Raw genomic sequence first — 14553 nt, forward strand, 5'->3', positions numbered from 1 at the left:
GACTGAAGCCGAATTCGGGGCGGGTCTGTCTGTGCCGGTTATGGAGGTTTTCAACTCCAGAAGGCAAAAAGTGGATTTCTGAAATATCATGACATTACAATAACTAAGAACCGAATGTAACGGAATAGAGGGGAAGTGTTTGTGATGTTAGAAGAAATTACAAGATATTTAATTAATTCCTTAAATCAGGGGGCATTTTAAGTATTTGTCAGAAATTCTCAAAAAAAAATAAGTATTTATCAAAACCCTTAGGGGCAGTTAAAGTAATTTTCTTATTTTTAAGTCAAAGCATTCTTTTTTATACGAACCCTTGGATAACAAGTGTCATAATAATCACGCCTGAAACTGAAATGAACCAAATCCCAATTCAATCCCCACATCAGTGGAGCGAGGGAACTACGCCAGTCACCGCATTCACTCCTCTTTTTTTTTTTAAGAAAAACATCTCCATTAAAAAAACAGAATCAAAACAGTAGAAAACAGAAATTAAAGCAGGGAATCGAGATTCGAGAGTGAAAAAATTGCATATCCTCCACGGCTCCACCTCCAGAACAGCGTCTGCTCTTAGCCCCTTCGCCCCTATCTCAATCAAGTAGAGTAGAATAGTAGATGTGAAAAACAAAAAGCCCAGAAATTCTTGTTGAGGATTTTTCGTTCCCTCACTGCCTCCAACCACCCCAGCTTATTTTACTTCGATGGCAAGTAGCAGAGATGATCCCCTCTCCTTCATTAATCCCTCTTCTTCCCCCATAGCAGTCTCAGAAGATGGATTACTTATTGACCCCAACTCCCAGATAGGCAGCGCCTCCGGGAGCTTTCAGAACGATGGTTTGCTTGCTGGCGATGGAGGAAGCGGAAACAACAGTGATGTTGAGTTTGGCTTCCTGCGCTCTGAATTCCGTCAGAGCCCTCTGGTGGGAACTGTTCAGATCTACGACCGCCATGTCTTCCTCTGCTACAAGAATCCCCAGGTGTGGCCTCCCCACGTTGAAGCAGCTGAGTTTGATCGGTTGCCCAGGCTCTTATCTGCTGCTCTCTTGGCGAGAAAAGGAGAGATGAAGAAAAAGGTGCCAACCCGCCTGATATATTTCTTTCCCCCTTTCTCTTTCTTTTTCTTACGAATATTTTGGCCTTCCTCAAATTGGTTCGGTCAACTGATATCTGATGCATCGTCTGGCCCTTGGTTGGGGTTTTGGCGGGAGTGCAGATAATTGTGGATTTTGGTGATAGAATGTGGATATGGAGTTCCATTATCCAGGATGTGGATTTCCTTGAATATCCTTTTTCTTATTTGTTTATTTTCAATCTACAAAGTCTTTATTGATAGGGTTTTCGGGAGTTGGTTCAGGTTGTTTGGTAGGGTTTTCGGCAGTGAATCAAATTTGGTTTTAGTTTGGATGAGACATAGGGTTTTGATGTTTGATATTTGAGAACCATTACCCTCCCGCTCCTGAGTAATGGGTGAATATCCCATTAACATGGGAAGAAAATAGTTTGTAGTTCTAGAGCTTTGCAGAAGTTGTTCTATGACTTAGGAAACCTGCCTTGTTTTTTTCAGGGTTTTATATTACGGACGAAAGGAGAACTTAATTAACTCCTGCTCCTTGAACCCAGAGTCAGGCTCAGCCTCTATCAGGAATCTTATTAGTCCTTAGCTCATACCAACGAGATGAGAGGAAATCACAGTCTGGATCCCATTTTCCCTTACCTTACAGTTAGGGTCCTTGTGTTGAGTCAGTTATGCACTAGTTCTTTTGGTTGTATTTGTGAAGTGGATCCAACCCTTGTGCTTACTTTGTTTCATAATCATAAATTCATGATTACTCTTTTTTTTTTTGATCAATAACACTTTCATTAATTCATCAGAAGAAAATTTACAAGTGGAAGATAAATGTGTTTATCTTCCAAGAGTCACAAAGAACTTCAAGAAATGAAAAAAGAAAACACAAAGATACAAATACACTAACGTTACAGCTTAGCCCAAAACAAAGAATCCCTTTCTGCCCCTTGTTTTGCTAAACCGTCAGCTAGGGAATTAGCTTATCTTTTAATCCAACATGTCTTAACTTCCATCTCCCGCACCAGCCATTTGAATTTCCTCTTCTCATTATTATAATTCCATAAATCATTTTGATCTTTAGTCAGCCACCCTATCATCACCTCTGAATCCCCTTCAATTATAAGTTTCTTGGTGTTCAATTCCTTGGCTTTTCGGGCTCCTTCCATAACTGCACATATCTCAGCTCTAAGGGAGTCGTCACCCACTCCAATTGGGCCTGAGAATATAGCGGAGATGACCCCATTTTCATCTCTGAAAACACCCCCGATCCCCGATTGTCTCGGGTTTCCCCTACTGCATCCATCAAAGTTTAATTTCAAGAATCCACTAGGTGGGGGGGGGGGGGGGGGTCCAAGCCACACTCGTTACTGACTTGGCCTGCGTGCAATTTGCAATTTCACCCCACTTCCTCAACATGTCATCCACAGTGTAATCTGTGAATATTTCCAAAGATTTTAGCCACTGTACCGCCCTAAAATATATGATAGCCCTCAGATCTGTTGTTCCTCTCTAAGTTTCTGAGAATATCCTGGAGTTTCTTTCTTCCCACAGTGTCCAACATACTGTAGCCCTTAGTCCTCTCCACATTGTCCTTCCCCTTTTTAACCGCCACCTGAAAAAGGAAGGTGAGAAAAGGCCCTGCATGTTTGATGGGGGATTCCAACTGCATCCAAATAAGGAGAAAGCCCAATCCCACAATGACCTCGCGAAGTGGCAAGACACCATTAGGTGAAAACCAGTCTCCCCATCTGCTTTACACAGAACACACCACTGAGGTGACAAGCAAGTATTGGGTTTCTTCTTTTGGAGTAGATCACCAGTGTTGATTCTTTCCAGATAGGCTTCCCAACAAAAACTACCAACCCTAGGAGGTATAGCTCTGCACCAAACCTCACCAACAGGGAAAGGGGACAAGGTAGGACAGGTGGACTGACTTAAGACTTTGAAGAACGAAGCACAAGAGAAAATGCCATTGGGGGTAGGTGCCCAAATTCTAGAATCCGCCCTAGTGGGGTATAAGACAACGTTATCAAGAAGTGCAAGAAGGCTCGAAATACAGTCGAAGTCTGAGTCCCTCAAATCCCTTCTTAGACCCAAGTTCCACCCAATCCCAGAAGTGGAAGAGGACGGGGTGGTGAAAGACGAGATCGGCTCATTTTTCAAATCAGAAAGAGCATACAAAGACGGAATACTTGCCACCCAAGGAGAATTGCTTGTGATCCTAGCTCTAATTCCAGCGTCCCATCCATTGTGCTCCAGCCCATGAATACTTGCCACTATTCTAGCCCATAGCTTATCCTTCTCCATAGGAAACCTCCACAACCACTTCCCCAACAGAGTCATATTCCTTCTCCTAATACTCCCAAGCCCCAAACCACCACACGACTTACTCCTACACACTATCTCCCAGCTAACTCTATGATCCCTCTTCTCTTCTCTCGGCTCCCACAGGAAATCTCTCATTATCTTCTCTAATCTATTAGCAATCTTCACTAGGATTTTAAACACCGACATGAAAAAGATGGGTAAGTTAGCAAGTGTGGCCTTAATTAGTGTAATTCTCCCACCAAGAGAGAGGTAGTTCTTTTTCCAGGATACCAATCTTTTTTCAAACCTTTCCATCACCGGGTTCCAGAAACTCTCTCTTGGGATTATCACCTAATGGTAATCCTAAGTAGTTCAGAGGCCACCCCGAAACTTCACACCCCAGCACTTCAGCACTCTCCCTGATCTCTCCCTCCAAATTCACCCCCACTACACAGCTTTTCCCAAGGTTAACCTTCAAATTGGACATTTGCTCAAACAGTTGTATCACCGACTTTAAGTTCCTGATAAACCTCACATTACCACCTTCACAAAACAGAATCGTGTCATCAGCAAACTGTAAGTGAGTGAGGGGGGTTTCCACCCTCCCAACCCTCCAGCCTCTAATGAGCCCCCTAGAATCTGCTCTGTGAATCAGTTTCCCCAAAACCTCCGCAATTAAAATGAACAAGAAAGGAGAAAGGGGGTCTCCTTGTCTTATACCCCTACTGGCTGGAAAGAAATCTACCACTGTCCCATTCACTAGCACTGAATAATGACAATTCCGGACACAGCCCATGATCCACTTACGCCATCTAGCCCCAAACCCGAATTTAGTTAAAACTTTCCTCAAGAACTCCCAGTCCACCAAGTCATAAGCCTTTTCCAAGTCCAGCTTACAGACCACTCCCTTCTTCTTATCCCTCTTAAAGTTCTCCACACTCTCATTAGCAATTAAAATCTGGTCTGTAATTTGTCTTCCACTCACAAAAGCTCCTTGATAGTGTGCAATGATATCTGGCAGTACCTTCTTCTACCTCAAAGATAACACTTTTGCAATGATCTTATACAAGCTATTAACCAAGCTTATTGGCCTAAAATCCTTCGGGTGGGATGCATCTTTCTTTTTTGGAATTAAGGCTATAAATGTAGAGTTCACACCCGGATTGACAATTCCTCTCCTGAAAAACTCCTCAAACACCCGCAAGAGATCATCTTTCAAGATATCCCAACAATCCTGATAAAAAGCCATTGTAAACTCATCCGGCCCTGGAGCTTTTGTTCTATCCATAGAAAACACAACCTCCTTGATCTCTTCTATATTAAAGCTTCTTTCCATCCTTCTCCTGTTCTCCACCCCTACATCTGGCCAATCCAAACCTTCTACCCACACCCTTCTACTCACAGGCCTTCTTAGAATAGATTTGAAGTGCTCCACATAGGCCCTGGCAATCTCTTCTTGCTGTATTAACTCAACTCCATCTACTACCAATTTGGAGATAAAGTTCTTCCTTCTCCTGCCATCTGCTAGAGAGTGGAAATACCTAGTGTTTCTATCTCCCTCTTGCAACCATTTACACCGAGATTTTTGCCTCCAGCTAATTTCCTCCTTGTGCAGGCAATCCTCTAACTGTCTTCTCAATTCTCTCTTGAGGTTATTGTCATCCTCTCCAAATTCTCCCCTTTCCTCTTTAAAGTCAAGGCTTTCAATCTTCTTCATCAAGTCTCCCTTTCTTTCTTCTGTCCTCCCGAACTCCATCAAATTCCACTCCTTGATTCTTGCTTTCAAGAATTGTAGTTTCTTATGGAATCTCATGCCCTCCCACTCCACCAACGGGTTACACTTATGTCACCACTCCCTCACTTTGTTAGGAAACCCTAGATGAAGTAACCACATATTTTCAAATCTAAAGGGGGTAGGACCTCCACACCTTCTTTCCTACTTACATAACACTATGGGCCAGTGATCTGATGTCACCCTTGGGAGAGCTCTAGCATCCAAGGTTCCCCAATGTTCTTTCCAATCCAAAGAGAACAGGAATCTATCCAGCTTAGAGCAAATGGGTCTAGATTGGAGATTTGACCATGTAAATGTCTTATGTCCTAGGGGAATCTCTTTAAGCTCAAAGGCATCCACAAAACTGTTAAACTTCCTCATGCTTTTTGTCACCCTTTGGTTAACCTTGTTGGACTCTTCCGAGAATCTAATCACATTGAAATCCCCACCCATGCACCAAGGCCCATCCCACAACCCTCTAACATCAGCCAGTTCCTCCCACAACTCCTTTCTCTCTTTGTAGTCATTCGGTCCGTAAACATTTGTGAGCACCCACATATAATCATCCTCTTGCTGCTTAAACTTCATGGAAACCAAATACTTTCCGATCAACTCCTCCATACCTTCAACCACATCCCTCTTCCACATTGTTACAATCCCCCCGGAAGCACCCCACGATGGAGACGCCACCCAGATAATCCCCCTGGCTTTCCATACACTCCTTGCCCATTTGTCATTAAACTCCATTCTCTTAGACTCTTGCAGCAGCACAATGTCTGGGTCATACCGTCTTATTACCTCTTTTATTGTTGCTCTCTTCTTCGCACTCCCAATTCCCCTCACATTCCAACTAAGAATCTTCATTCCGCTTCTTTTTTACAAACCCCTTGCCACCTACCCACTACTTTCCCCCTTTCCTTCTATCTCCTTTTACCTCGAGCTTCTTGTCTCCTTCTACATCTCTCTTTAATCTCTCTACTTCACTCAACCTCCTCTTCTTTGTTATGATTTGCATCTTCCTCTTCTGTAAACTTTCTTTCAACTCGTTCAAATCTTCCAGCCTACAGCCCAACTTCCCTACAAATTCTGCTATCGTGTCTTCTCTCCCCGATTCCACCACCCCTACCCTTCCTACATAATCCCCTTCATCTCTGTCCACCTGCCTTTCCTTCCTCTCCTCTAGTCCCACCTCAATTCTTTCCTCTCTAACCTTCCTCCCCTTAATGTTACCTCCCTCCTTCCCTGCTTTCTCCCCGTAATCCTCTCCATCTCTACCCTCATTCCTTTCCCTCCTCTCCACTAACCCCTCCTCTCTTCCTTCCTCCCCTTCCCTCCTCCAAATCAGCTTCCCTTCCACATCCTTAAACACTCTTTCAATGATTTCCCACACTTTTCCACTCCTATACCTTTCTTCCCGCACCTTCCCACAATCCTTCCTTCCCCTCTCCCCCTCCTCAGAGAGCCTGCCTACTAGCTCGGCTGCATATTCATGGGCTACAGGACATGGTACAGGAACGAAATTTGGAACCAAAGACACAGGAGACACATTAGTAGCACAAACCGAAATCACATGGTTACCTGGGACTGATGGACAAGCTAGAATAGGACTGCTCTCGGCCTCCTTCTCTTGTTCCGGAGGTTGGTAAACAATTATCTTCCTGAGTTGGTTGGGAAGTACTTCTGTCCTGAGTTGGTAAACAATTATCTTTCCACTCTACCCCTAGGTCACCCCTAGATGGCGTATTCCTGCTCTGCTTTCGGTTCTCCCGGTTTTCCCCTTTTGATAAACCTTGCGCACTCTGTGGTCTTGGGAGTGAGATAAGCCGATTGCAGTCTTCACCCTGGAATAATCTTGCAATATTCCACCCTTCCATATCACCTCCAGCACAGCTGCCTTCATCATTTACACTGCCCACGCTAGAGCCATCAACAGAAAGGTCCTCCGATTCATCATCGCCTTCACCGCACTGCACCCATCCTTCAAACTTCTCTTTCTTCTTTTCAGTTCTTCCCCTAGTGAAGCTTGGCTTCGACCTCTCTGAGAAGCCGCGCACGGGGCTAAGCTCCTTCAAACTTCGTCGGGAGACCCACTGTAACGCCCTCTTCTTTTCTGGTTTCCGACGCTGCGCACATTCCCCCTTTTGGCTTGCGGCTGGGGACGATGATAGACCGTAACCGATGTCTATCATAGTCGAAACCCCAGTCACGTGTTTCATTAAAGGCTCACACACCTTTTTAACAAGCTGGGTCAGGCCCGCTGACCTGTTTGGGCCTTTACAAATACCATTAGCAGCCCACATGGGCTTTTGCTTTAGCCCATTCTTAAACACCCGCGAGCTCACGTGACTTTTAAGAAGGTCACACACGTCCAACCCCGGCCCTGGTTTGGTTTTAACAGGTCTAAGTTCGGTTCTTCCTTGGACCAACCCCTTTTCCTTGTTCAAAAAAGTCTTGGTGCCGGTTACAACCTGTGCAAAGGACCTACCACCCTCCAGACTGTTCACTGCTTCCACACGCGAAAATCCCACCCCCTGCCTGCTACCCTTTTGTTTCTCCAGCAAATGTTTTTCCATTTTAGTGAAAGTGCTTTTCTTGTTTGAATCCTCCAACCCTTTCTTGCCACGCAGCTCTTCATCTTCAACCTTCTCATCTCCCTCCCTACGAGCCTCTTTCCAGAGCATCGATTCAGTGGATGAAGCCAGCCACACAGAGTAGCAATGCCCTTCGACTAACACCTCTATCTTCCGAGGAATCTCCTCAGGTTTTACTCCATTCAATAAAATGGAAGCTGAACGAAGGTCTCCCCAAAAGGCACCTCCTAGTGATCCTCCACACATCAAAGCAATGGCTTCAGCAGTTTCTTGCTTCCACAAGTGAAAGTGAAGACCTAAAAGGCGCACCAACACTCCATCTTCAACAAAGAAATCTTTGGAGTTTGATCCCGGACACCATCTTGATATTGTGAAATTTCCAAGTTTAGCTTGAATATTTAAAGCCTCAACTTCTACTCTGTTCTCAAGCAGATCCAGCAAAGCCTTGTCCTTCTCAAAAGGTGTTAAAATAAATGTGCTCTTCAACTTTAAACTTGCTGTTAACAGATCTGCAACTTTCCTCCAGTCAAGAATGGGAGCTGAATCTTTAACTATCAGTTTACTTTCCCAATCACCTCTCTGTATGTTTACTCCCATTCTGTATTTACCTGCCCCAGCTATCACTAAAAAAGTCTCTTGCTTAACATTGTTCGCCATACTGCTAGAACTGCTTATCTTCCTTTTTACTATTGCTTCTCTTTTAACACTCAGGCGTTTCAGCAGTTCACATAAGGCGCCATGAACTGCCTTCCAGCCCTGACTCTTCCTTCCTTCTGGAAAGCAGATCATCTGCTTTCTACCCTTGCCAAAAAATTCTGTCAAGGAGATAAAATAACCTTTAAGGTTTCTCTTACACTCTACAACAAACCTTCTTCCAGTTTCTGAGAGAAGCTCTTTCCAACTATTTTGCTTGCCTTTGTTACTTGCACCTTCCACAAACTCCTTGAGCCCTTCAATTACCCCCACCCCTTCTAACAGCACCATCCCTCTCTTTGCTTCCCTGATTTTCAAGCTCAGCTGACCATTTAATCTCAGTTCCTCAAATAGGAGCTCCTTAGATTCAATCTTCAAAGCTTTTTTCCAACGGCCTACCTCCACAAATTCTCCCATCTCAGTTCCTCACCCTCTCACCCTCTCAGCAACCCTCTCTTTGCTTCACCCTCTCACCATCTCAGACAATGACAACAGACGAAAACACAGTTCCTCACCCTCTCACCCTCTCACCAGCTCAGACAATGGCAACAGATGAAAACCCAGTTCCTCACCCTCTCACCAGCTCAGACAATAAATTCATGATTACTCTTGGTAAGTGGTTAACTAACCATTAGCTGTAAATGATTAGCTAACACCGGTGTTTTTCCGATTGATATACTTGGAATGAATGTCAAAAACTCTAAAGAAGGAAGTTATTCAACTATTTAAAGGATCTTGTACATGTCTTATATTTAGAAAGAGAACTCAAGGTATATCTAGGAAGCCTTGGTGAAGTTTAGCAATGCTTTGGTGGGACATTTCTGGTGTTCCAAGGAGCAAAATGAGTTATATGATATGGTGTGTAATCATAGCTTATGCTTTCACATTTAGTTGAGTTCTGGTTTCCTTTAATTTTATTTCTTTTTTTAATTTCTTGGAATTCATTTACTGTTTTTTCTCCCTTCCAAAGACTCGCTTAACAATATGTGAGGGACACGATGGGACGGAGACATCAAATGGAGATGTATTGATCTTTCCTGACATGATCAGATACAGGTCAGATTAAACCTATTCATTTCCACTTTGTAAGAAACATCAGAAACACTCTTTATTTCAGATTATGATCAAAGTTGGGCTTGTAGGCGGTTGACACATTTTGATGTTGATACATTTGTTGAGGAAGTGCTTGTGAAGGACAATGAATGGCAGCCTGGAACCCCTGAAGCACTAACAGGATCATATGTCTTTGTTTGTTGTCATGGGAGCCGGGATCGCCGATGTGGTGTTTGTGGACCTGCTCTAGTTACAAGATTTAAAGAAGAGATAGATGCACGGGGCCTTCAAGGTCAAGTTTCTGTTAGTCCTTGTTCACACATTGGTGGGCATAAATATGCAGGAAACGTAATCATTTTTGGTCCAAACATGAATGGCAAAGTGATGGGTCATTGGTAAGAGGGTGTTGTTTGTTGATCCATATAGCTCTCAACCTGTTTGTTGCATATACTTTTAAGTTCTCTTTTACCTGTTACAAAAAGTAAAATAAAAGATATTCTTTTTACATACTATCTGCTGTTAAATGTATTTGGAACTGAGTCGTCTTTTATTTCCTCTGAAGGTATGGGTATGTCACCCCAGATGATGTAACTGTTTTGCTAGAGCACCATATTGGGAAAAGGGATATTGTTGATCAACTATGGAGGTAGCATCTATTTTCTCCAAAAATACATATTTCTTTTTTTTTCTTTTATTTCTCTAGTGCTTCTTTTCTGTTTAACTGAACTAAGCCTTATTCCAATTATATAGGGTTGAGCATAGTTGTCAAGGCAACGCCTAGGCGACAAGGCGCCCTTTGAGTGTCGCCTCGCCTAATCGCCTAGCAGTTTTGTACTATGTATTGTAAAATACTTTTTTGTTCTTTATTTTTTGACATTATAATTATAAAATAGTCACTATTAAACTAAAATACTCATTTTGTGTGTTTATATACTAATTTGTTTTTATTATTTTCTTATTTGTTAGGATTTAATCAATAGAAACATTGCTAAATGCTGTATTGAACCCTCAAAGACTTTAAAACCTGAACCAAGAACTTAAAATTTTGTCTAATCAACACATTTTCTACTACTACTACTAGCAGTTTCCTTCTTTTTTTTTTCTTCTCATGAATATGTTGATTTTCTATACTTTAACATGAACTCCATACTTTTCTTATGAAAATTATGAATAATTATTAAGGAAATATGGCTATGGTACCTAGGGAACTACCCTAGGATCTATATTTTTCTATATAAAAAAGTCCATCGCCTAGGTGCCTAGGCACCCCCCTGATGCCCAGCCTCGCCTTGGCGCCTTGAAAACTATGGGGTTGAGTACATGTATCCTATTCCACCATTTCACTTTGTTCAGTGCCATATCCATTGTTATGGGGCCTTAAATCATTTCTCATTACTCGGAACACGTCCTTTTTTGTCTGCCCAAAGCCCTTCTAGACCCTTCAATTTTCAACAAATCAATTCTCAATGCTAGTGTAAATGGTCTTGCCTGCACATGACTGAACCATATTAATCCACTTTCCTAAATTTTATCACCTATTGGAGTTAGTCCTAGGTTCCTTTAAATAAGTTCATTTCTACTTTCCCACTTATCCATCTTAGCATTTGTATTGTTGTATTGCTCAATTTTTTACATGTTTCTCACTGCTCAACCCATCTCCATAAAACATTTCTGGCCTTATGACTGTTTTTATGAAAATTTCTTTTTAGCTTAAGTAATCTTCTATTATGACATAGGATTCCGTATGCAACCTTCCATTTTGACTATCTTGATTTAGTTCCATTGGCTACAAGCTCCTTAGTCTCTCCCCTGTTGTGGATCATTGGACCAAGGTGCCAGTCTGCCAGAAGAGGTCATATTGAAATATCTCTTGGTGTCTGGTGATTTGTGTACCCTTATATCTATTCTTATTATTGTTAAAATTACATTGCCTACATTCCTTTTTAAAACGGAATGGCATATATTCCTTTTTAATCTAACTTATTTTAAAGCCTTTTGTTTCTAAGGCATTTGTCCATAAATCCAACTTTGTGTTTAATCTCCCTCTAATTTCATCAATTAATACTATGTCATCAGCAAACAACATACACCAGGGATTGTCCTTTTCAATATGTCTAGTCAATTTATCCATAACTAGTGCAAATGAATAAAGGCCGAATGCTGAGACTTGGTGAAGTCTATTGTAACTGGAATCTCTAGTTTCTCTTCCATGGGTGTTATAACATTGGTTGTTTTACCCTCATACATGTCCTAGTCAGGTCCATATACCCATTTTATACTCTTTTCTACCCCAAAAACATGAACTCTAAGGCATTGGTTGTCTTTCTAAGAACTCTATCATGTGCTTTCTCTAAATCAACGACTACCATATGAAGATCTCTCTTGTTCTCTGTGAACTTTTCTATGAGTTGTATCGATAACAAGGTTGTTCATGGTTGATTTCTCTGGCATAAAGCTAGATTGTTTCTAATATACTTGTTTCATGTCTTAGACTCTGCTCAATTATTCTCCCAGGGTTTCATATTATGATCATTAGTTTAATCCCACAATAACTATTGCAACTTTGTATATCACATTTGTTTTTAAACAGATGCCATGGTGCTCTTTCTCCATTCATCTGGCACTTTCTCTTTTTTCATTGTCTTATTGAATAGTTTAGTTAGGCATATACCTTTTCAGACTTTTCCATGGTTATTCTAGTCAAGAAGCAAACCTATTACTCAAACCAGAGTTGATACAAAGTTATATATACACTTCGATCTTCTTACTTTTTTTTGCCTTATTCTCCATTGTAATAAGAGCTCATAATTGCACTCCAGATCTGCCACCCACAAACAGTTCCCATGTCCCTGCTCACAGAACACCACTGCCATGTATTAGGAATATCTCCTCGTGAATGATGAGGGAACAGCTTGTGGGTAGCAGATCTGAGCCCTCATAATTGACTGGTCTATTCTTTATCGTCTCCTCATTATAGATCTAACTGTGGTGGACGTAAGTACCATTTTGTTAGGATGTTGCAGGCCATATCTCTTATCAGTTTATTTGAGATAATGCAATTGAAAATTAATTTAAACCTGCATACAATTAATTTATCTAGGCATACATCACTTTGTAATGGAATGTTTGAATGACCTTCAGGGGTCAGATGGGCTTATCAGAAGAGGAGCAGAAGAGAGCTCAAGAGCTAAGGCTTCAACTAGACAATGAAACCAACGGAGAGAAAACCACAAAAGATCGTATAGAGACCAACAGGGCAGATTCCTCTGGAAGTCAAACTCAAATTGAGGTCAGAGGTTGTTGCCAGGGCAGCCAGAACTTCGTATGTTGCCAGAATCCTTCGTTCTCAGAAAAGATTGATGAAAATAGTCATGTTGTGAATGAGGGGGAGGTGAAGGCAGCAGTAGAGAAGAAGAAAAGCAATGACAAACAGGTTTCAAAGGTTGGTTCTAAAGGAGGTTGCACACGCAAAGCCTGTGCAATGCCAACGTGGTTTGAGAGTTGGGAGCGTGAGGATACATATGCTGCACTGGCTGTTGTTTGGGCTGTTGTCTCAATTGCCATTGCTTATAGCTGCTACAAACAGTTGAGGTGATAACATCTTTGCTTTTAGTCTTTTCCTAATTTCTGTAGTGTGCAAGTAATGCCACTTCATTTTCTGGATACATAGGAGATTATATATTTGAGTCAGTGTTTTCAGTATCTGCATTCCTAGTTCCTACTGCATCTATGGAAATTACTTGGTATTTAAAAATAAAAAATGAACAACAATTTTACCACTTCGAGCTTAATATTTTAAAGCCTTAACAAACCCTAGCTATAATTAGTTAATTTCTCCAACCATGCTTTTGACTCTTCACTGCACTTAAGAACACCCATAGCATTTTAGTTTTTCTTCAGAAATTAACCTAAATGGCAGTGGTTTTTATCTAATGTCAGGCTATGAGAAATTGAGAAGAATTACTTTGTTCCTGTTACCGAGTACCATAGCCATAGGACCACAGCTTTTTCCTACAGAATCATACAACTTGGTTATTGCTTCATAGTTATTCTCTTTTACCTTTTGGTTTTGCATTTTATATATCAATCAGCTTGTTGATGTGCCATGTAAAAGCTTGGATTAGCACAACCAGGTCTTATTTTGACCTTTGTCTCAGTTTGGATACAAATATGTACAGTGCAAAAACATTGTATTTGCACAGTACATATTTGTATTTGTACTCTTTCCAAACTGAGCCCTACGTGAACAACAATTTCTTCAAGAACTAGGTGCTAATTTGGAGTAAGAATGTTTTACATTAAATGTGTTTTCAGTTGCTTTCAAGCTCTAAAGCGCTCACGGCTCATCTGTGGCCTCGGAAATCCACTGTGGTGATGGTCGAGGTGGTGGAAATGGAGGGTTTTGAAAGCATTCAATCAGCCAACTTACAAAGACCGGACGAAACCCTAGGGTGGTCCCAACTCCGAAGTTTCGTTATTCAATTCACCCATTGGATGCAATCATGGCCAAGGTTTGATTACAATTTTTGTTAAAATCCCTCAGAAATATTAGTTGAAAAGGAAAATAAAATTAGACAATAAAAAAAATAGAAACAAAAGACGATTTGATAATGAGGCTTTCCGGGGATTTTAATGGAGAGAGTTGAGAATCGAAACTACAAAATATGAGCCATTCTACGAAATATTAACGGAGATCGGATTAACGTCATAGGTGCCAGTTGGGGCTCATCACCATCTGCTCATTGAAAAAGTTGTGATTCCTCCCCTTGCAGCAGCACAAGCCTTTGATCACCAGTCAACAGATAAACAATAAAGAGAAAAAAAAAATGTTGGCTTCCCTTGTGGCCTCCTGGGACCGATTGTTATTAGAATATGCGATTACAATTTTAGGTAGAGGACCTAACCTGCCTAATGGCGATTTACCATGTCCAAATTCTGCTGCTTCATGTATTGCCCTAGTTTAGTCCCGTATTATCATTACTGGTAGAGGCACAATACGAGACATTCACATTATTACTTCATTTTGACAAGTGTATTACATGATTATTGGTATGCATTTAAAAAAAGAATTACAG

At 41.4% G+C, this 14553-nt stretch overlaps 1 protein-coding gene across 2 annotated transcripts; it reads left to right on the forward strand.

Moving 5' to 3' along the window:
- Nucleotides 1-416: 416 nt before the first annotated feature.
- LOC104594278 (Sucrase/ferredoxin-like family protein) lies at nt 417-14082 on the forward strand. 2 transcript variants are annotated; one of them, XM_010254502.3, is made up of 6 exons: nt 419-1067; nt 9396-9481; nt 9568-9873; nt 10041-10124; nt 12620-13069; nt 13793-14082. In XM_010254502.3, exons 1-6 carry the CDS (start codon nt 696-698, stop codon nt 13851-13853), a joined length of 1359 nt encoding a protein of 452 aa, XP_010252804.1. In that variant the 5' UTR covers nt 419-695; the 3' UTR covers nt 13854-14082. The 2 variants fall into 2 exon arrangements, with proteins under 2 accessions (XP_088753009.1, XP_010252804.1); XM_088896883.1 differs by lacking the exon at nt 13793-14082 and having other exon boundaries at nt 417-1067; nt 12620-13180.
- Nucleotides 14083-14553: the final 471 nt, after the last annotated feature.

Source organism: Nelumbo nucifera, chromosome 1 (genome assembly GCF_055504915.1).
Source record: "Nelumbo nucifera cultivar China Antique chromosome 1, China Antique-T2T, whole genome shotgun sequence".
Classification (NCBI taxonomy): Eukaryota; Viridiplantae; Streptophyta; class Magnoliopsida; order Proteales; family Nelumbonaceae; genus Nelumbo; species Nelumbo nucifera.

What these genes read in the sequence shown, in the direction of transcription:
- LOC104594278 (XM_010254502.3), top strand. Translation starts at nt 696, where the DNA reads ATGGCAAGTAGCAGAGATGATCCCCTCTCCTTCATTAATCCCTCTTCT. An exon ending in GGCAAAGTGATGGGTCATTG is followed by an intron (nt 9,874 to 10,040) that starts GTAAGAGGGTGT and finishes TTTCCTCTGAAG; the next exon opens with GTATGGGTATGTCACCCCAG. An exon ending in ATTGTTGATCAACTATGGAG is followed by an intron (nt 10,125 to 12,619) that starts GTAGCATCTATT and finishes AATGACCTTCAG; the next exon opens with GGGTCAGATGGGCTTATCAG.